Source organism: Oncorhynchus mykiss, chromosome 3 (assembly GCF_013265735.2).
Source record: "Oncorhynchus mykiss isolate Arlee chromosome 3, USDA_OmykA_1.1, whole genome shotgun sequence".
Classification (NCBI taxonomy): Eukaryota; Metazoa; Chordata; class Actinopteri; order Salmoniformes; family Salmonidae; genus Oncorhynchus; species Oncorhynchus mykiss.
Genome location: NC_048567.1, coordinates 40632768 through 40655876, shown reverse-complemented (window position 1 = coordinate 40655876; position 23109 = coordinate 40632768). Strand labels below are relative to the sequence as shown.

Below are 23109 nucleotides of genomic sequence, written 5' to 3'. Positions count from 1 at the left end.
TGGTCCAGTCCATGAGGAGAAGATGCACTGAAGTACTTAATGCAGCTGGTGGCCACACCAGATACTGATTGTTACTTTTGATTTTGACCACCCCTTTGTTCAGGGGCACATTATTCCATTCCTGTTAGTCACATGTCTGTGGAACTTCTTCAGTTGTTGAATCTTGTTATGTTATTTACACATGTTAAGTTTGCTGAAAATAAATGCAGTTGACAGTGAGATGACGTTTCTTTTTTTGCTGAGTTTATCTTACACAGTACATTATTACCCTGAGACAAGTTATCCTGGGTCTTTTGGGTATTCATTGCTTTTCCACTCTATGCTCTAATGACAGGGTTGTATAACGGAAATGCTCAGGGTGGCCAAAATAATACCATCAAGGACATTTTGTGGCACATCAAAGGCGCTAACAACCCTGTGAAATGTAAGAGGGCGCTGACACATTTAAAGGGTTTGAATGCAAATTTTTAATTTCTACATAAGACTCACTTGAGGACTGGTGAGTTGGTCAACTCTTTCATAGTAAATCAAGAGGTGCTGCCATTTTGGTTGATAGATCTACTCTCTTTATAGCTTCTGAGGCTATTGCTGATCCTAAGGGACGATACGTCATAGGAACTGTTAAACTGTTTCCTATCCCTCTTGTTTTGGCTAGTGTTTATGCTCCCAATTGGGATGATTCACATTCCATTTCTACCTTTTTATCTGCTATACCCAATTTAGATTCCCATTCGTTGATTTTAGGGGGTGATTTCAACTGTACAACATTCCCAGTTCTTGACTAGCACTCACTACAGTCACTTCTAAGTGTGCCTTGTTCAAGATTTTCTTCGGAAATATGCTGTGTGTGAGGCCTGACATTTCCTCCACCCTACAGATAGACAGTATTCCTTTTTTTTTTTTTTTTTTTTTTTCATCAAATGTACTCCTGCATTGATTACCTATTTTTTGGACGAAAAACTGCCTAACATTCAGAGGTGTACTTATGAGAGTATTGTTATTTCTGACCATTCACCATTAGAGTTTCCCCAGCAACCTATGTGTTGTCAATGGCGTCTTAACTCGATTTTCCTCTCAGAGAAGTAGTGTGTCAATTTCATTTCTAGAAATTAATTCAACCCCACCTATGTCCTGCACTTCCACATGGGAGTCCCTCAAAGCATACCTGAGTATGCTTGGGGTCATTGTCCATTTGGAAGACCCATTTGCGACCAAGATTTAACTTCTGACTGATGTCTTGAGATGTTGCTTCAATATATCCACATCATTTTCTTCCTCATGAAGCCATCTATTTTGTGAAGTGCACCAGTCCCTCCTGCAACAAAGCACCCCCACAACATGATGCTGCCACCCCCGTGCATCACGGTTGGGATGGTGTTCAAGCCTCCCCTTTTTCCTCCAAACATAACAATGGTCATTATGGCCAAACAGTTCTATTTTTGTTTCATCCAACCAGAGGACATTTCTCCAAAAAGTACGATCTTTGTCCCCATGTGCAGTTGCAAACCGTAGTCGGGCTCTTTTATGGCTGTTTTGGAGCAGTGGCTTCTTCCTTGCTGAGCGGCCTTTCAGGTTATGTCGAAAGAGGACTCGTTTTACTGTGGATATAGATACTTTTGTACCTGTTTCCTCCAGCATATTCACAAGGTCTTTTGCTGTTGTTCTGGGATGGATTTGCACTTTTTGCACCAAAGTACGTTAATCTCTAGGAGACAGAACGCGTTTCCTTCCTGAGCAGTATGATGGCAGCGTGGTCCCATGGTGTTTATACTTGCGTACTATTGTTTGTACAGATGAACGTGGTACCTTCAGGCATTTGGAAATTGCTCCCAAGGATGAACTAAACTTGTGGAGGTCTACAATTATTTTTCTGAGGTCTTGGTTGATTTATTTTCATTTTCCTATGATGTCAAGCAAAGAGGCACTGAGTTTGAAGGTAGGCCTTGAAATACACCCACAGGTACTCCTCCAATTGACGCAAATTATGTCAATTAGCCTATCAGAAGCTTCTGACGCCATGACATAATTTTCTGGAATTTTCCAAGCTGTTTAAAGGCATAGTCAACTTAGTGTTTGTAAACTTCTGTTCCACTGGAATTGTGATACAGTGAATTATAAGTGAAATAATCTTTCTGTAAAATTACTTGTGTCATGCTCAAAGTAGATGTCCTAACATACTTGCCAAAACTATAGTTTGTGAACAAGAAATGTGTGGAGTGGTTGAAAAACAAGTTAATGAATCCAACCTAAGTGTATGTAAACTTCCGACTTCAACTGTAATTCACAAATGATGGGCTAATATTGTCACCCATCAGACTATTCTTGATTTAACCTTGTCTTTATATATACTAAATAATATATGTGTGAAATTTGTTTTTATTTAGAACGGACCATTATCATGCACCTGTCTCAAAACAGAGGCAGCGGGAAAAAATACATCTATTCTATTCACTTAAATAGCGAATGTCGGACGATTTTCCCATGCTTCATTTTCATGCCAGCCAGGTAGGCTATACTCCAGTTGTAAAGATAAACAACGTGCTTAATATTAGGAAAGTTGAGAAATAAATATAGTAGGCCTAGCCTATAAAAAGCTAACGGGATCCTCTTTTTAGTGGAGGCCATCACTGTTTTCTAGCGAGAAATGTTGCTGTGTTAGGGTTGAATGAGTGAATAGCGATGGAAATGGCATCTTACGTAGATCTGGTAGAGCGGTAAATTGGTCAGCACAGATGTGCCATGTATGCCGGAAGCTTTATGAAGAGTCTTCCTCAAATCAGTCTCTGGTCGCGAAAGCAGCTGGTCGTCCAAATTTGCGAGAGACTTCCTGGATGGTTAAGTATTGTCTGCCTCGAAGCAAGCATTTAATGTGTTAAGCTTGTCTGGGAGGGAGGCTTCGGTGGGCACCACACAGCTGGATTTGACTTTGTAGTCCGTGATAGTCTGTAGTCCTTGCCACATGCATCGAGAGTCTGAGTTGTCATTCAATGACATACATTTGAGTCTGTCTATTTTTGCCTAATGGATTCACGGAGATCGTACCTACTTGCCTTGTACGCCACCGAATCATCGCGGTTCATTGTACTAACATTGAATGCTGCAGTACGGTCTCTCAGCATGGTACGGATTTCTCCCTTCATCCATGGTCTTTGGTTGGGGTACTGTATGTCCGGATTGTTATTGTGGGTACAACATATTGAACAAATTTCCTAATGCAACCTGTGACTGACGATGTATATTCCTCAATGTTGATGGATGAGTCCTGGGTGGATAAATCGTTGAACATATTCCAATCAGTATTCTCAAAACAGTCCTGCAGCATTGAAGGGACTGTAATCCCCACACCAAACTAACCAACTAAATTATTTTTATAATATTGAGACTTGAGGTGTGTCATCACAGTGCAAGCTGCCCTCTGACCTCACACACTCTCTCCATAGTGGACATCCATGAGGTGGCCAGGTGACAGTTCTGTAGGACCACCCAGGTGCCCTCTTTCACGCCCGTCTCAATCAAGCTCATGGCGATGGGGCCCTGGCCCTGGCCCAGAGACAGAGAGCTCAACTTGTTTCCACTGAAGCCCTGGGGAACACACAGAGAGACACAGAGACACACACACATACAGACGCGTACAGACGCACGCATGCACACACAAACACATGTGTCAACAGGATGCTTTAAAAGGTGAATCCCAAAGATTGAGTGACAAACGTACCATTAATTGCCTAGCAATTAATGACTTGAAACATTTATATATTTTTTATTTTGATAATGACTTGAAACATTTTTATTTTTTCAATTTTACCCCCTTTTCTCCCCAATTTTGTGGTATCAAATTGTTAGTAGTTACTATCTTGTCTCATCGCTACAACTCCCGTACGGGCTCGGTAGAGACGAAGGTCGAAAGCCATGCGTCCTTCGAAACACAACCCAACCAAGCCGCACTGCTTCTTAACACAGCGCGTATTCAACCCGTGAGCCAGCCGCACCAATGTGTCGGAGGAAACACCGTGCACCTGGCGACCTGGTTAGCGTGCACTGCGCCTGGCCCGCCACAGGAGTCGCTAGTGCGCGATGAGACAAGGATATCCCTACCGGCCAAGCCCTCCCTAGGCCAATTGTGCGTCGCCCCATGGACCTCCCGGTCACGGCCGGCTGCGACAGAGCCTGGGCTCGAACCCAGAGTCTCTGGTGGCACTGCGCATGACTTGAAACATTTAAGGATATTTTAACCTTGTAGAAATCTACAAGCTTTATCAATCTGTGATCTATCTACTCTGCGTGTCTACTCTTGTCGTTTCTGTAAAACATCTATATCAATAAGACCAGCTAGGGACAAGCAATACAGGATGGTTGTTTTTCCACAACAATTGTAATTTATGCTAAACCTAGGTAGAAATGGGCCAATGGAGTGGCAATGAGTGGCATGATGGCACAAACAGACTGGTACCCAGGCTTATCCATACCTGCTCATCACCAAACTTGAGTAAGGCGGCCATGGGGTCAGAACCGGGGGAGAGGATGAAGATGAGGGGGGCGCAGCAGTGACTGTCCCCAAATGCTTTCCCCAGGTTGAAGGGGGGCGCCTCGATGAACTGACGCCCCAGACTGCCCGATACAAACTCCTGCACCATGGGAATGACCTGGGAGGCAGGGGGGTGAAGAATGTGGATTTGACTTTGATTTGTGTGCGCGCGTGTGCGTGTGGTAACTCACCTTGTCTGGTCTAAGACAGCGTATAACCAGCATCTTCTGAAACTGTCCAAGGTTCTGCTGCCACTCTGCTGGGAAAGGTGTGTGGTGGGGAGTCTGCACATGAGCACATGCACACACATTATTATTAACAATATCACATACTCACTACATACAAAGATATTCGAATGATGGTTTAATAATAACTAATCCCCCTTTTTTCTCTAAACTACAGCATTGAAATAAAAACTTTAAAAAGCTTGCTTCACACACTCATATTCTTCACTTTTTACGAACTAGCCTAATTCTTGTTTACAACATTAAGACAAACCAGGAAGAACTCAACTGAATTCCAATAAACCAGGGACAGCTTTGCGAAAAAAAAAAAAAAAGTGGGGTGTTGAAAGTGGAATGGTACCCTATTACTTACATAGTGCACTTCTTTTGAGTAGAGCTCAATGGGAGCATAGTTTCCTTCCAAATGTCTAAACCACAGTAGCCAAACGACGCAAGCCTCACAGGCTGTTTATATAACTAAACTTGAGCTTTAATACTCTCCTTAATAATGAGGGAATTCATGGCCATTTGCATTCACCAGACGCAAATCTGGAGGGGATTGCATTTACGCGGTGCCCATAATCAGGTTATCCCCAAGTATAATGGAGACGCTTTGGCATCACATTTGTTTTAGCTACGTGGGTGTATGTTTGTGTGTGTGTGCGTGCGTGTGTGTTGGGAGTTCTTTATTGACCTGTAGGAAGATTAATCAAATGTAATTAAGTGGTAAGAGAAGCAATCTGGGGTGTGCAGCGGGGCCAGCCGATGTATTTGGTTAATTCCTTGGAACCGCTGCGCTGGGTAGGGAGAGAGATGGTGTGAGTGAGGAGGGATAATCCCCGGATACTTTTGAACAAATTTTACATCAGACGTCTGAGAGTTGTTTTGCTCTTAAGAGTTATATTGAGTAAGGATCTGTCTGTGGCTGAAACCTATTTAAAGTTAAAGGAAAGTTAATTGTATTGGATGTGTTTGTTTGTTTGTGTGCGTGTGTGTGCATGCGTGCTCTTGTCTGCCTACCTGTGTGTGTGTGTATCTACAGACCACATAATTAAACATAAAAATCATATTCTATTTTATTGCAATGCTACAGTAACGCACCGGGCTATCGTACACCTCTTTCCAGGCGTCTTTCATACGGGACATGTCCTTGCGCAGGCCCTTGAAGCAGTCCATCTCATCGAGGCGGCAGAGCTCATCCCAAGCCTTCTTGGGGAGCCAGGTGCAAGGGTTGGCGTGGGGATTGTCCAGGCCCACGCCACCTGTTAGCAGGAAGCGCCACTCGCTCTCATCCACCTGGTGTGGAGGATTGGGTGGAGAGGGGGGAAAGACAAAAGGTCAATCTGGAGCATTGCTGGGAATGTGAGGCTTTGGGATCCTGGGAGAGCTAAGACCCATATGGTCCTGACTGGAAATATATATATTTTTTTTATTTCACCTTTATTTAACCAGGTAGGCCAGTTGAGAACAAGTTCTCATTTACAACTGTGACCTTGCCATGTGTGTGTGTGTGTGTGTGTGTGTGTGAGAGTATTGATGATATTAGTCAAGAGAAGTTGTTGATGGAGAAGGAAATATGTGGTTATGCATTAATAATACCTTGCAGTGACGGTGTGATAATGCTATGGGAAAGCTGTGGCCATATACTGTACAATACATCAAACATAAACCAATACATACACAGAGGTTCTGTGTTCATGTCTATGGTTCGGACAATATTTTGAGAACGTTGTTGTAAAGCTAACCCACCAGCTTGTCGTGCATGAGCAGGTTGACGTTGAGGCAGAAGGAGAAGAGCAGCTTGTCTTTCTCAAATAGCGAGCGGCACACATTGACGTAGAGGGAGTAGGTGAAATGGTCCCTCAGAATCTGCAACCTGGGGTAAAAACAATAACAAAGATTTGATTAATGCCTAGGTTTCTGCCTTTGTCGAATAAACTTTTATTGAAAGTGTTGATTTTCTTAAATGTGTTGCAAAATGTAAAATAAAGCTTGAGAAGTAAAATTTCATTCATGATGATCTAGTCACTTTGGTAATACATTATGGGACAGTAGCATAAACTACAGCCTAACAATAATAATTGATGTAGCTTATAGAGCATTTCATTACTACCTAGAATCGCTTGCAAAACCACCCCCAAAACAGGCACAACAACTTGTAAAAAAATGGAAAGCGAATGGTGTCTAGTCAGCTTCAGGTAAAAGCAGTTTGGAAAGGCATGTCTCTGCTTTGGATTGAGCGGAGAGAGAGGAATCAATGGTTTGGCAGGGAGAAAGTCAGTCTGACAGATAGGCCAGGAGCTCTTCTTCAGGACATCTTGCCATCTATATGCACTATGGTGCAGACCTAGAATAACTATAGTTTTAACAGTAACACATTTTCCGGTTGAACAACTAGTTTAAATATATTTTTAAAGATATATTTTTCTTCTTTATTCACTTCCCCTAACCCTGACACCCCTCCCGTAATTGGTTTAAACTAATGGACAACAATACTACCAGTTTATACATACTATATACATTTCATGGACATGGTACATTTACATTAATTATATATTTTTCTCCCACCCCTCAGCTACCCTCAACCCCTCCCATCTATCACTGAAAATCATCAAGTATATTTTTCAACTGTGCTGTGATGTTTCATAAAAGTTCGGAATATTTCGATTCTCATAGATTCTACAGATTGTAAACTAAAGATTTTTTACTAAGAGTATTATTAATTGGAACAGAAATAGCACCACAAAAAACTGGAAGTCTTCCGACTAGCTTGGAACACTGTAGTATCGAAGAGCCCTCACAGCTGCTCGATCATCCTATTTTTCCAACTTAATTGAGAACATTAAGAACAAACCAAAATGTATTTTTGATAAGGTCACAAAGCTAACTAAAAAGCAGCATTCCCCAAGAGAGGATGGCTTTCACTTCAGCTGTCACACCCTGACCTTAGAGATCCTTATTTATTGTCTATGTTTGTTTAGGTCAGGGTGTGACTCGGGTGGGAAAATCTGTGTTTTCCCGATCAGTCTATAGTTGTCTCTGATTGGGGATCATATATAAGTTGTGATTTTCCGTATGGGTTTTGTGGGGTGTTATTTTCTGTTTAGTGTCTGTGCTTGACGTAACTGTTCGCTTTCTTTCTTTGAATTTGTTATTTTTGTTTGAGTGTTTCTTGAAAATAAATATCATGAACACTTTCCACGCTGCGCTTTGGTCCACTCTTCCTTCCAACGACAAAAGCCGTTACATCAGCAGTGATAAATTCATGAACTTCTTTCAGGAAAAGATCATGATCATTAGAAAGAAAAGTACAGACTCCTCTTTAAATCTGCGTATTCCTCCAAAACTCAGTTGTCCTGTGTCTGCACAACTCTGCCAGGACCTAGGATCAAGGGAGCCACTCAAGTGTTTTATTACTATATCTCTTCACACAATGATGAAAATAATCATGGCCTCTAAACCTCCAAGCGGCATACTGGACCCTATTCCAACTAAACCACTGAAAGAGCTGCTTCCTGTGCTTGGCCCTCCTATGTTGAACATAATAAACGGCTCTCTATCCACCGGATGTGTACCAAACTCACTAAAGGTGGCAGTAATAAAGCCTATCTTGAAAAAGACAAACCTTGACCCAGAAAATATAAAAAACTATCGGCCTATGTCGAATCGAGATTGGAAACCCAAATTGGTCTACACGGACAAGTTCTGGACTGGTTTAGATCTTATCTGTCGGAAAGATATCAGTTTGTCTCTGTGGATGGTTTGTCCTCTGACAAATCAACTGTCAATTTCGGTGTTCCTCAAGGTTCCATTTTAGGACCACTATCGTTTTCACTATGTACATGTACACATACATGTCATTCAATAATTTAATCCAAACTGCTGTCAACAAGCCAGGCACTAAAATAGAACTTGGTTCTATTATTGATTGATGCTTGACGTGCTGCAAGTTCCGACTCTCCCATCTCCTCATTAGTTTTTAGGAGTATATACCCACGTCGATGATTGAAAGCTGAACCGAGGTCCTCACTCCAGTCCAGTTGGTGCTGGTAATGCACCTTGAAGTTGGTTGCCAACCGCCATATAAAGTCCACAGAAGAAGAAGACTGAAGGAGGAGATATCACTAGAAGCAAATTCAAGTAATCGCCTTTGAGTGTGAATTATATTATTATGCATACTGGATGGACTGGTTACCTTATGCTACCCTCCAACATTTCTACCCATGAGTCTGAGGGAGAACATATAGGTGACGCGTTTAAATAAAATATATGTTTTAACCCCTCCCCCTCTTCAGAGGAAAACTATATTTGTTTTACAGCTTTGCTGCTACGTATACTGTGGCAGACGGTAGGGAGAGGTGAGGGAGTGGTAATTGAGGAAAGATATCTTGCAGATAGCTGGCTCCACCCCCAAGCCTTATGTGGACTTCCTGCCTCAACAAGGAAAGGCTGTGACAGGGAGTGCATGGGGATAAAGGAGGAAGCAACCTGCACAAAAAGGCAGAGGAGAGACGAGAGGTATGAAGAGTGAGAGAAATGAGGGCTAAAACTGTGTGATTGCCCATTGTGACCTGGACTGTTGGATGACCCGAGTGTGAAGATTAACCCCTGGAAAACGGAACGGACAAAGAGAACGGCTTGTGGAATGTGAGGTGATTGGTGAATTCCCCCTTCTTTCCATGTGAACAAAAAAAAATCCATAATAAACTTCCCCTTTGCATTCTATTTGTGCTACTGGTGCCTGTTTTATTGAACTTGGTGATGTGGAAACCCCACACCCTTGATCTTACTACAATACATACAATTTGCATACACATTTTTACATACATGATACTTTTATATACAGTGCCTTGCGAAAGTATTCGGCCCCCTTGAACTTTGCGACCTTTTGCCACATTTCAGGCTTCAAACATAAAGATATAAAACTGTATTTTTTTGTGAAGAATCAACAACAAGTGGGACACAATCATGAAGTGGAACGACATTTATTGGATATTTCAAACTTTTTTAACAAATCAAAAACTGAAAAATTGGGCGTTCAAAATTATTTAGCCCCCTTAAGTTAATACTTTGTAGCGCCACCTTTTGCTGCGATTACAGCTGTAAGTCGCTTGGGGTATGTCTCTATCAGTTTTGCACATCGAGAGACTGAACATTTTTCCCATTCCTCCTTGCAAAACAGCTCGAGCTCAGTGAGGTTGGATGGAGAGCATTTGTGAACAGCAGTTTTCAGTTCTTTCCACAGATTCTCGATTGGATTCAGGTCTGGACTTTGACTTGGCCATTCTAACACCTGGATATGTTTATTTTTGAACCATTCCATTGTAGATTTTGCTTTATGTTTTGGATCATTGTCTTGTTGGAAGACAAATCTCCGTCCCAGTCTCAGGTCTTTTGCAGACTCCATCAGGTTTTCTTCCAGAATGGTCCTGTATTTGGCTCCATCCATCTTCCCATCAATTTGAACCATCTTCCCTGTCCCTGCTGAAGAAAAGCAGGCCCAAACCATGATGCTGCCACCACCATGTTTGACAGTGGGGATGGTGTGTTCAGCTGTGTTGCTTTTACGCCAAACATAACGTTTTGCATTGTTGCCAAAAAGTTAAATTTTGGTTTCATCTGACCAGAGCACCTTCTTCCACATGTTTGGTGTGTCTCCCAGGTGGCTTGTGGCAAACTTTAAACAACACTTTTTATGGATATCTTTAAGAAATGGCTTTCTTCTTGCCACTCTTCCATAAAGGCCAGATTTGTGCAATATACGACTGATTGTTGTCCTATGGACAGAGTCTCCCACCTGAGCTGTAGATCTCTGCAGTTCATCCAGAGTGATCATGGGCCTCTTGGCTGCATCTCTGATCAGTCTTCTCCTTGTATGAGCTGAAAGTTTAGAGGGACGGCCAGGTCTTGGTAGATTTGCAGTGGTCTGATACTCCTTCCATTTCAATATTATCGCTTGCACAGTGCTCCTTGGGATGTTTAAAGCTTGGGAAATCTTTTTGTATCCAAATCCGGCTTTAATTAAACTTCTTCACAACAGTATCTCGGACCTGCCTGGTGTGTTCCTTGTTCTTCATGATGCTCTCTGCGCTTTTAACGGACCTCTGAGACTATCACAGTGCAGGTGCATTTATACGGAGACTTGATTACACACAGGTGGATTGTATTTATCATCATTAGTCATTTAGGTCAACATTGGATCATTCAGAGATCCTCACTGAACTTCTGGAGAGAGTTTGCTGCACTGAAAGTAAAGGGGCTGAATAATTTTGCACGCCCAATTTTTCAGTTTTTGATTTGTTAAAAAAGTTTGAAATATCCAATAAATGTCGTTCCACTTCATGATTGTGTCCCACTTGTTGTTGATTCTTCACAAAAAAATACAGTTTTATATCTTTATGTTTGAAGCCTGAAATGTGGCAAAAGGTCGCAAAGTTCAAGGGGGCCAAATACTTTCGCAAGGCACTGTAAAGGAGTCACAAAACAATCATACATTACCAAACATAAGCTCTTTATTCCCAACCCTAAGTCACTCTCAGCCCATCCCACCTATCACCACAGAACACACTCGTTTGGTTTCCATGTGCCATATATTTTTCAATTGTGCAGTGATGTTTTACATACATTTTTAACCTTTCCTAGGAGTATGATTATATTATTTATTGACTGACTATGGCTTTCCAAATCGTCCAACACTGCTATTTGTAAGGGTAATTTTAAGTGCATGTTGTGGATTTTTTACTTAAAAAAAAATAAAAAATAACATTCCTGAACCTGTGACCAGAAACAAGTTACATAGATCATTTATTCTGGTATTGCCCCTATTGATTCTGTCTCTTCACAGAAAATCTACAGAACTGAGATTGTTGTATACCCCATATATATAGCATTCTGTTAGTGGCAATAATTTGATATAATTTTAATTGAAGTGTTGAATCAAGTGTAGTTTTCCTGTACCAGTTCATAAACCATGTGCCATGGAATTGGTAAGTCAAATCTCTTCTCATTTATTTTGCAACCTGTATGGCACAGCTGTCAATCTTTAATTGTCAATCTTTAATTGCTGTGTATCTTTAATATATGTCAGGCAAACAAGTCCCCTACCGTCTCCCTTTTCCACTTGCCTGCCGCAACCAGTTGGTTGTAAATTTGGATTGAGTAGACATTCCCATATATTTTGATAGCTACAACTCCTCCGTTTATATTCATATCATTAATAAATCTAATTTAAAAAAGTAACTTTTTTCCATATTTTTTTTATTAATCAGTATATTTGAGTTTAACCATAGCATTTGTATATTTTCTGGAGGATAAAACTGAAATTGTAACTAGCTTTGTATGGATTGCTTAAGGGCAATTCTTTAATTAAACAACATTTCATTTTCAATTAGTCGGAAATTAGGTTGTAATCTGTATAAAGGCAAAAATGCCATTTTTGAAGAAAGGATGAGCCTTAATAATCTACTGGAGAACCATTTTGGGTTTAAGTATAATTTATGTGTGAGGTATAACGCATCAATATTTAATAATTTTATCCCCCCCAAACTCATATTCATTATATACAGTGCCTTGCGAAAGTATTCGGCCCCCTTGAACTTTGCAACCTTTTGCCACATTTCAGGCTTCAAACATAAAGATATAAAACTGTATTTTTTTGTGAAGAATCAACAACAAGTGGGACACAATCATGAAGTGGAACGACATTGATTGGATATTTCAAACTTTTTTAACAAATCAAAAACTGAAAAATTGGGCGTGCAAAATTATTCAGCCCCTTTACTTTCAGTGCAGCAAACTCTCTCCAGAAGTTCAGTGAGGATCTCTGAATGATCCAATGTTGACCTAAATGACTAATGATGATAAATACAATCCACCTGTGTGTAATCAAGTCTCCGTATAAATGCACCTGCACTGTGATTGTATCAGAGGTCCGTCAAAAGCGCAGAGAGCATCATGAAGAACAAGGAACACACCAGGCAGGTCCGAGATACTGTTGTGAAGAAGTTTAAAGCCGGATTTGGATACAAAAAGATTTCCCAAGCTGTAAACATCCCAAGGAGCACTGTGCAAGCGATAATATTGAAATGGAAGGAGTATCAGACCACTGCAAATCTACCAAGACCTGGCCGTCCCTCTAAACTTTCAGCTCATACAAGGAGAAGACTGATCAGAGATACAGCCAAGAGGCCCATGATCACTCTGGATGAACTGCAGAGATCTACAGCTGAGGTGGGAGACTCTGTCCATAGGACAACAATCAGTCGTATATTGCACAAATCTGGCCTTTATGGAAGAGTGGCAAGAAGAAAGCCATTTCTTAAAGATATCCATAAAAAGTGTCGTTTAAAGTTTGCCACAAGCCACCTGGGAGACACACCAAACATGTGGAAGAAGGTGCTCTGGTCAGATGAAACCAAAATTGAACTTTTTGGCAACAATGCAAAACGTTATGTTTGGCGTAAAAGCAACACAGCTGAACACACCATCCCCACTGTCTTCAGCAGGGACAGGGAAGATGGTTAAAATTGATGGGAAGATGGATGGAGCCAAATACAGGACCATTCTGGAAGAAAACCTGATGGAGTCTGCAAAAGACCTGAGACTGGGACGGAGATTTGTCTTCCAACAAGACAATGATCCAAAACATAAAGCAAAATCTACAATGGAATGGTTCAAAAATAAACATATCCAGGTGTTAGAATGGCCAAGTCAAAGTCCAGACCTGAATCCAATCGAGAATCTGTGGAAAGAATGGAAAACTGCTGTTCACAAATGCTCTCCATCCAAGCTCACTGATTTCGAGCTGTTTTGCAAGGAGGAATGGGAAAAAATGTCATTCTCTCGATGTGCAAAACTGATAGAGACATACCCCAAGCGACTTACAGCTGTAATCGCAGCAAAAGGTGGCGCTACAAAGTATTAACTTAAGGGGGCTGAATAATTTTGCACGCCCAATTTTTCAGTTTTTGATTTGTTAAAAAAGTTTGAAATATCCAATAAATGTTGTTCCACTTCATGATTGTGTCCCACTTGTTGTTGATTCTTCACAAAAAAATACAGTGTTATATCTTTATGTTTGAAGCCTGAAATGTGGCAAAAGGTCGCAAAGTTCAAGGGGGCCGAATACTTTCGCAAGGCACTGTACATAGGCATGCTTAATTTCTCTGGCTTAGCATTCCAAATAAAATGTAATATTTTTTGCTCATATGATTTCAAAAAATGAGTCATCTGGAGTAGGCAGTGCCATGAGTAAGTAAGTAAACTGTGAAAGGACCAAAGAGTTCATCAATGTGCTTTTTACATAAAAATGTACCTCTCCATGGTTGCAAAATCTTGTCTATGTTTGCTAACTTTCTATTGAAATTGATTGTGGTAAGTTCATCTATATTTTCGGAGATGTGAATACCAAGTATGTCTACTTCACCTTCCACCCATTTAACCATTCTAGCGCAGGCGTTCCTCTAGCGGAACCTCTCGACAACATTCCGCTGGGAAGGCAGCGCTCGAAATTCAAAAATATTTTTTAGAAATATGTAACTTTCACACATTAACAAGTCCAAATGAAAGATAAACATCTTGTTAATCTACCCATCGTGTCCGATTTAAAAAATGCTTTACAGCGAAAGCACAACATATGATTATGTTAGGTCATAGGTCAAGTCCAAAAAACACACAGCCATTTTTCCAGCCAAAGATAGGAGTCACAAAAAGCAGAAATATAGATAAAATGAATCACTAACCGTTGATGATCTTTATCAGATGACACTCATAGGACATCATGTTACACAATACATGTATGTTTTGTTCGATAATGTGCATATTTATATCCAAAACTCTCAGTTTACATTGGCGCATTACGTGCAGTAATGTTTTGATTCCAAAACATCCGGTGATTTTGCAGAAAGACTCATTGATAAAAGATACAACTGTTGTTCACAGAATTAAAGATAGACTTCTCCTTAATGCAACCGCTGTGTCAGATTTTTAAAAAACTTTACGGATAAGGCATAATCTGAGAACGGCGCACAGAGCCCAATCCAGCCAGAGAAATATTGGCCAGTCAACAGAAGTTAGAAACAACACTATAAATATTCACTTACCTTTGATGATCTTCATCAGAAGGCACCCCCAGGAATCTCAGTTTGACAATAAATGACTAATTTGTTCCTTAAAGTTCCATAAAGTCCATAGTTTATGTCCAAATAGCCACTTGTTGTTAGCGTGTTCAGCCCAGTAATCCATCTTCATGAGGCGCAGGCACTTCGTCAAGACAAAAACTCGAAAAGTTCCATTACAGTCCTTTAGAAACATGTCAAACGATGTATGGAATCAATCTTTAGGATGTTTTTAACATAAAATAACAATACGCTTCCAACCGGAGAATTCCTATGTCTGAAGAAAAGCACTGGAATGAGAGGTAACTTTGTCAGGAGCGCACATCATGAGCCTGAGACACTCTGCCAGACCACTGACTCAAACAGGTTTCATGAGCCCCTCCTTTATAGTAGAATCCTCAAACCAGTTTCTAAAGACGGTTGACATCTAGTGGAAGCCGTAGGAAGTGCAACTTGACTCCATAGACACTGTGTATTCGTTTGGCCAAGCTTTGAAAAACTACAAACCTCAGATATCCCACTTCCATGTTGGATTTTTCTCATGTTTTCGCCTGCCATATGAGTTCTGTTATACTCACAGACATCATTCAAACAGTTTTAGAAACTTCATAGTGTTTTCTATCCAATACTAATAATGCTATGCATATATTAGCATCTGGGACAGAGTAGGAGGCAGTTCACTCTGGGCAAGCTATTCATCCAAAAGTGAAAATGCTGCCCCACATCCCAAAAAGGTTCATTGGTAAGCTATAAGGTAGTGTAAACACAATTTTTTTACAATCCAATACGTAGTGCGGTACACTTGTCATAATTAGGTTTTAATCCAGAGGCTAGAAGTGATCAAGATATTTAATGAGAATGTGCAGGGATCCAGATTGCAGACTTAGAGTCAAAAAATTGAGTCATCGGCATACATTGACATTTTTGTTTTTATCCCCTGGATTTCTAACACATTGATGGTCTCGTTGGATCAAATTATAATAGCTAGCATTTCAATGGCCATAATAAATAGACATGGAAACAACGGACAGCTTTGTTTTACTCCTCACAAAAGCTAAATACTTTCTGAGAATTAACGATTATTTACTTTTTTTCATCTGGGGTTGCTGTACATAACTTTAACCCATTGTATAAGAGACTCACCAAAATGAAAGTAATCCAGGCATTTATATATCAATTCTAGTCATACTTTATCAAAAGCCTTTTAACGATGAGCAAACCCGTATCCGGGAGCGTAATCATAGCCTCAAATGCATTAGCATAACGCAGCGGACATAAATACGCAAAAAAATCGCAAATGAAATGAAATAAATATATTCAAACACAAGCTTAGCCTTTTGTTAACAACACTGTCATCTCAGATTTTCAAAATACGCATTACAGCCAAGCATTTATGTAAGTTTATCCTAATGCTATGCTAGGCTCTGCTGGCAGCAGGCAACATTTTCACGAAAATAAGAAAAGCAACCAAATTAAATAATTTACCTTTGAAAAACTTCAGATGCTTTCACTCAGGAGACTCCCAGTTAGATAGCAAATGTTCCTTTTTTCCAAAAATATAATTTTTGTAGGCGAAATAGCTCCCGTTTCTTCATCATCCTTGGCTGAGAAATCGACCGGAAAATGCTGCAACTATAACGCCAAACTTTTTTCAAAATTTGCTCCATAATATCGACAGAAACACGGCAAACGTTGTTTAGGATCCATCCTCAAGGTGTTTTTAACATATATATTCGATAATATATCCGTCGAGGCAATTGGTTTCTCATAAGAAGCGATTGGAAAAATGGCTACCTCAGTATTTTACGTGAGATTTTCTGCGGGAGACACCATGTGACCACATGCTATATATGGTCCCTTACAGCCATTCTTCAATGGAAATGCCTGAAAAGACGTCACAATGCTGTAGACACCTTGGGGAAAATGTGGAAAACGTAAGCTCATTCGTAGCTCATTCACAGCCTCATTGGGATGAGGCGGTTTCAGAAAATGCGGCACTTCCTGGTTGGATTTTTATCTGGGTTTCGCCTGTAACATAAATTCTGTGGCACTCACAGACAATATCTTTGCAGTTTTGGAAACGTCAGAGTGTTTTCTTTTCAAAGCTGTCAATTATATGCATAGTCGAGCATATTTTCGTGACAAAATATCTTGTTTAAAACGGGAAAGTTTTTCATCCAAAATGTTTAATGCATAACTGGTTAAAAATCTGCTATGAAGACCAGGCCTGGTATCTTTGATGTTTCATAATGTTAAATTGTTTTAAGTAACTGTCGTATATTATCTTCAATATATCATCAAAGTAAAAAACCTGTCTGATCAGGATGAACAATATCTGGTAAAACCTTTTTTATTCTATGTTCTACGCATTTTGGCAGGATTTTCGCATCACAACATTGAAATGTAAGAGGGATCCAGTTTTTTAAATGGACTGAATCTTTATACATACCACCTGGGTCCTGTTTTAGTCGTAATGAAATCAGAACTTCTTGTGGAGTACCTGAAAGTCTACCATTTGTATAATAGCAATTAAAACATGCTAATAATTTATCTTTTGAGTTAATCAAAAAGGGTCTGATACACCTCTACTGGTATACCGTCAAGCCCTGGTGTTTTTCCAGACTGAACATTTTTTTAATGCATCAAAAAGTTCCTCTTCTGTACGTTGGCCTTCACACGGGTCTTTCTGTAAATGTCTTAATTTTACATTATTATTATTATTATTATTAGGAAATAAATCCTAACATTTAACATCATTCAGTGGAAATGGAGGAGACTGAAAATAAAACATGCTTAAAATATTTTGCTTTCAAAATATAATTTGGGGAACCATGGATGACTCGATCATTTGTAACGAGTTTCTGTAAATTATGAGCTTTGGTTGCGAATGGTATGAACTTTGAACTCTTATTCCCGACAGAAGTGATACCTCCTAGCCGTTGAGTTAGCGACCGCAGCTGCAAACGCAGGTTAGGAAGAAAAATACAGAGTATCCCATCTACCACACGACGACGTTACTACAACTTATCCAAGTGACCACCAGAGACATTCTTCAAAGGACAGAGAACTTGGTTTGGCAACACGGCCTTCCATCTACCACCAACCTACTGAAGCGCAGCTCAGAATAAATATTTATTGCATTTTCCTTTTCCAAATGGGCGGTAATTTAGAATGCATAAGATACTGTATTTACGATAGCACAGCTTCTCCCTTTGTTCCCCAGTCTCCCACTCTTTCACTCAAACCCCGCCCAGCATCGAATTTCAATGTGAAGCTGACGACCTACACTCCGGAAGGATGAATTTCGACTATACCAGCCAGAATATAGCATGAGCAGATAGCATGGCAACTTGGTATGAACTTTGAACCCTTATTCACTAACATGCTGACCAGACCGGACACGTCGCGTGCGCGAGCGTTGCAAATTAAATTTAGAAATCCATGTCATTCAATTATTGCTCCCACACTGCTCGCGCGCGCGCGCCAATGAGTGTCTGCGACACCAAGGGCTAAAATAGAACTCATTCCCATTTCTGACGCAGATCGCGCTGAAAGTCCTGCCTCTCCCATCTCCTCATTGGTTTATAGAAGTAGGTACCCACGTGCCATCTCCTAATTGGTTATACCCACGTGGGTGACTGAAAGACGAACTGTTTTGCCGGTAGTTGTGAAAGTACAATGAAAGTTTAGATGCGATCACCATTTAAGTTAAACAATGAAAAAGCCTTGAAGGAGAAGAGATGACTAGAAAAGATTCGGTTGGCCATTTTATGTGTAGATTAATTGTTGGAGTAGAGGTCCTTGTGCATTTCAGGTAAAATAACAACTCAATGTTTATATCCCAGGACAAATTAGCTAACAACAGCAAGCCAGCTAAATAGGACAAATTAACTAGCTAAATTGCCATACATGTTTAATGATTTTCGACCTGTCCCCCAATTAATGTCATTGGTTCAGAGTTTGTTTTATATTTTAACCTGCATGTCGTGATCGCGTTTGGTGTGGGGGGAGGGCAAAATATATTTATGCACGATAGCGCACAATGGCGCATGTGCGCAGCAGTGTGGGTGCAATAGTTGAATAACATGGATTTCTAAATTTAATTTGCGACGCTCGCGCACGCGACGTGTCCGGTCTGGTCAGCATGTAAGTCCATCAGACCATCTTCCTGACTCACGATGCACTTTTGCGTCCAAAGGCAAACCCTTGGCCGCCAATTGGCGTTGGCCAGAGGGAAATATGGGCAGTCCCATGATAACATAAATATCTATGTGGGTGCTATTTAAGAGAACTAATCAAATAACATGGAAGACACTCAGAAAAAAATATAATAGTAACAATAACAGAAAATATTAATAGAAATAACAACAGCACAATCTTATATATGCATGCTCATATTTAGAAAGGCCTAGCAAGACTATAAGCATGTCAGCCCAGCATGCTCCCTTCATTTGATTCAATTGTTGGAACATTTTTGAAAAAATGAAGAGAAAACAACCTAAATATATCACAAGACCAGTCCTTTTTTATGTCCATTACATGCTAGACATATTTCATGTAGTCCTTACTATATCCCGTTGTATTCCGGCAAAAAAAGGAAGAAGGAAAAAGGAACATAGATTCTAACGGCCTCAAATTTTTACTTGCAGTCATTAGTCTTAGGCATCACACTGCCCATTAAGGAATACAACTTACAATCGACTCTGACACAGCCATGGAAAGATGGCCAAGAATACAATACTGACAATCCAGAGCAAGTAAACCTATAAAACCAACCCTCTCTCCACCCAGGGTCGTTGCTCTATCACCTTGGCTGTTTTACACCTTGGCCTATATCATTAGGATCAAGAATATAAAAGGCAGCATAAATAGCTTATATAGAAATATATAACATACCTCTCTCTCGCATAGAGAAGTGCTTCCAGAAGCCAGTTATTGTGTTGGTTCTACCGTTAACTTTAATCAGTTTATCCCAGTGTTGACAAAACCTAATTAATTTGCCGGTGTGTTCCGGAAAAATACTAATTGTGTACATTTTTATATTGAGATGTATTTTTTAAATGTAAAAGGGTAATGACACCAATTATTTTAGGCTCTATAGGCCTATTCCAATAGAGAACCTAGGCAGGTTTTTAATTCTATAATACTTTATCCTAAACTAAAAACAACCTCATTTATAATGTACAATCTTGAAATTAAATAAATAAACATTCATAAAGAAAAAAGGTCACCCATCTTCTCCTTCCCCTAAATAAAAACTTGATATTATTTAAGTCCATATAGTCCAAAGTTCCATATTGCTTGAATAGAAACAGGATAAATTCATCACCCACTAGGCATTACCATAAATCCAACCTTATTTTAAGTTCACATAGTCTACTGTTCCTTACTGCAGTAAACAAATATATGATAAAAAAAGTCCATTATGCCAAAAAAATGGTTTTGTAAAAAACAAATTAATCCATATTTGTACTGCGTAATGCGGTGCAAATATGTATTGGGGACTACTTCAACTGGAGGTAGCTATCACTCACAGCCATGTTGTAATCTTTGAGTCCTTGAACATTTAGTTGTTTACATATAATTTATCGACCACAAGACCATTCTGCTTCTCTGCTCAGAACCTTTTGAAAGTGGGGTACAGGTCACGTCGTCTCTCCACTATTTCATGGGGAAATTGTTCATGAATAGAGAATGGGGTGTTCTTCAATTCCCAACCCTGTTTTAAGGCAACTTTCATTTTGCAGTGGCTTAGCATAGCAACGATCAGACAGGGTCTTCCCTCTGCTCTGCCACCGAAACGGTGAGCCCTTTGAAAATCAATAGTTTCCACCTGTTCGTCCGTCATCTTAAGATTACTGTCACACCCTGATCTGTTTCACCTGTCTTTGTGATTGTCTCCACCCACCTCCAGGTGTCGCCCATCTTCCCCATTTTCCCCTGTGTATTTATACCTGTGTTCTCGGTTTGTCTGTTGTCAGATCGTCTTGTTTGTCAAGCCAACCAGTGTTTTTGTCAGCTCCTGCTTTTTCCCAGTCTCTCTTTTCTGGTCCTCCTGGTTTTTGATGCTTTCCTGCTCTGACACTGTACCCACCCGCCTGACCACTCTGCCTGCCCCTGAGCCTGCCTGCCGTCCTGTACCTTTGCCCGTCCTATACCTTTGCCCCACCTCTGGATTACCGACCTCTGCCTGACCTGACCCTGAGCATGCCTGCTGTTCTCTACATTTGCCCCTGTTGCTGTAATAATCATTCTTACTTTGACACAGTCTGCATCTGGGTATTACCTTGATACCTGATAATTAATCATGAACACCTTGACTTGTCCTCCGTTGACTGATATTTTTAATTTATATCCTCCTTTATTCACATTTTTTCATACTTCTGCACTTTAGAGCAAGTAATTTGGCCTTCACTGTTTTAATATCACAACGTAGCCTCTCTGTAGTGCATTTTAGGGAGTCCATGGTAGTTGTCAATATCTTATTTTCCCCTCGTATTTCTTCCATCAATGTATTACTATAATCCATTACTGTTTTTAAGGCCTCAGCCACCCCCAGTAGCCCAGGCAATAGATCCAGCTTTTTTCAACTACTCGCTCATGCTTGTAAGCAATGTTCTATATTCTGGAGACATAGTTTTAAAAACATCGCCCTCCAATGTTACATTTTGAATTTTAGAAGGCGGCTTCCCTACCGTTTCACTTGCAGAACTCGACGAAAGGTCTTCTCATGTTCACTTCGATGTATCTGTTTGTTTGTCAAGCATATCAAAATGCTAATCAATAAATAGTTCCATATTCTCTATATTATCCAGAATGTTTATTTCTCAGTTATCACCTAATCCTACATGTTTATGAATAATTCATGGGACAAGCGTCCTACCACACTGCCACCTGCCATGTCATCAATGCTCCTTCCCCAAGATTTTTCGATGCTGTTGGTTCATTGATTGTGCAGGGCGGTTTACAGTTAGCCTACAATTATAGTGAAATTGTATTTGATTTTCAATAGCCTAGTAATAGGGAATTGTTTATATTTTCATAGTTAATTGGGTGACATACAGTATTACCTTTAGCTATGCTGAATAATATTTTAAATGAAATTGATTGGACATGATTTTGAAAGGCACACACCTGTCTATATAAGGTCCCACAGCTTACAGTGCATATCAGAACAAAAACCAAGCCATGAGGTCGAAGGGACTGTCCATAGAGCCGCAGAGACAGGATTGTGTCGAGGTACAGATGTCTGCAGCATTGAAGGTCCCCAAGAACACCGTGGCCTCCATCATTCTTAAAAGGAAGATGTTTGGAACCACCAAGACTCTTCCTCAGGCCTTTATGGTGGAGTGGACAGACAGAAGCCACTCAGTAAAATGCATATTACAAACCACTTGGAGTTTGCCAAAAGGCACGTAAAGACTCTAAGACCATGAGAAACAAGATTCTCTGGTCTGATGAAACCAAGATTGAGCTCTTTGGCCTGAATGCCAAGAGTCATGTCTGGAGGAAACCTGGCACCATCTCTACGGTGAAGCATGGTGGTGGCAACATCATGCTGTGGGGATGTTTTCACCAGAGCGATCAGGGCCTCAGACTGGGGTGAAGGTTCACCTTCCAACAGGACTCCAAACCTAAGCACACAGCCAAGACAATGCAGGAGTGGCTTCGGGACAAGTCTCTGAATGTCCTTGAGTGGCCCAGCCAGAGCCCGGACTTGAACCTGATCAAACATTTCTGGAGAGACCTGAAAATAGCTGTGCAGCAACGCTCCCCATCCAAGCTGACAGAGCTTGAGAGGATCTGAAGAGAAGTTTTTTTTATTTTTAATACACTTGCAAACATTTCAAAAAAAGTTTTTGATTTGTCATTATGGGTATTGTGTGTAGATTGATTAACCAAAAAACGATTTAATACATTTTAGAATAAGGCTATAACGTAACAAATTGTGGAAAAAGTCAAGGGGTCGGAATACTTTCCGAAGGCACTGTATGTTTCGTTGCAAAAATGTGTTACTATCGATGTTCCCGAACAGATTTCACTTGGTTTCCAAAAAAAAGCACTGGGTAGATACAGGAACAGGGTTGTAGAGCCCATGGCATACAGAGTTTGGCCGGAATATCACTTGCTATGCAGCGAGAGCATGCTGCTCAGACAGTGGTTGATGCCTGGAGTTCTTATATGAAAAAAAAAAAAAAGAAAAGTCCCTTTTTTCAGGACCCTGTCTTTCAAAGATACAGTGCCT

General features: G+C 40.3%; 1 protein-coding gene across 2 annotated transcripts in view; it reads right to left on the bottom strand.

Moving 5' to 3' along the window:
• The window catches only part of dnah7 (dynein, axonemal, heavy chain 7), a 241518-nt gene that overhangs the window by 46802 nt on the left and 171607 nt on the right, over positions 1–23109 (bottom strand). For both annotated transcript variants that reach the window (XM_036974097.1, XM_021596897.2), the window contains exons 54-58: positions 6499–6625; positions 5851–6045; positions 4717–4809; positions 4467–4643; positions 3421–3582 (exon numbers count right to left, since the gene is read on the bottom strand). In XM_036974097.1, the coding sequence (XP_036829992.1) occupies positions 3421–3582; positions 4467–4643; positions 4717–4809; positions 5851–6045; positions 6499–6625 (754 nt within the window). The remainder of the gene's footprint in view (positions 1–3420; positions 3583–4466; positions 4644–4716; positions 4810–5850; positions 6046–6498; positions 6626–23109) is intronic.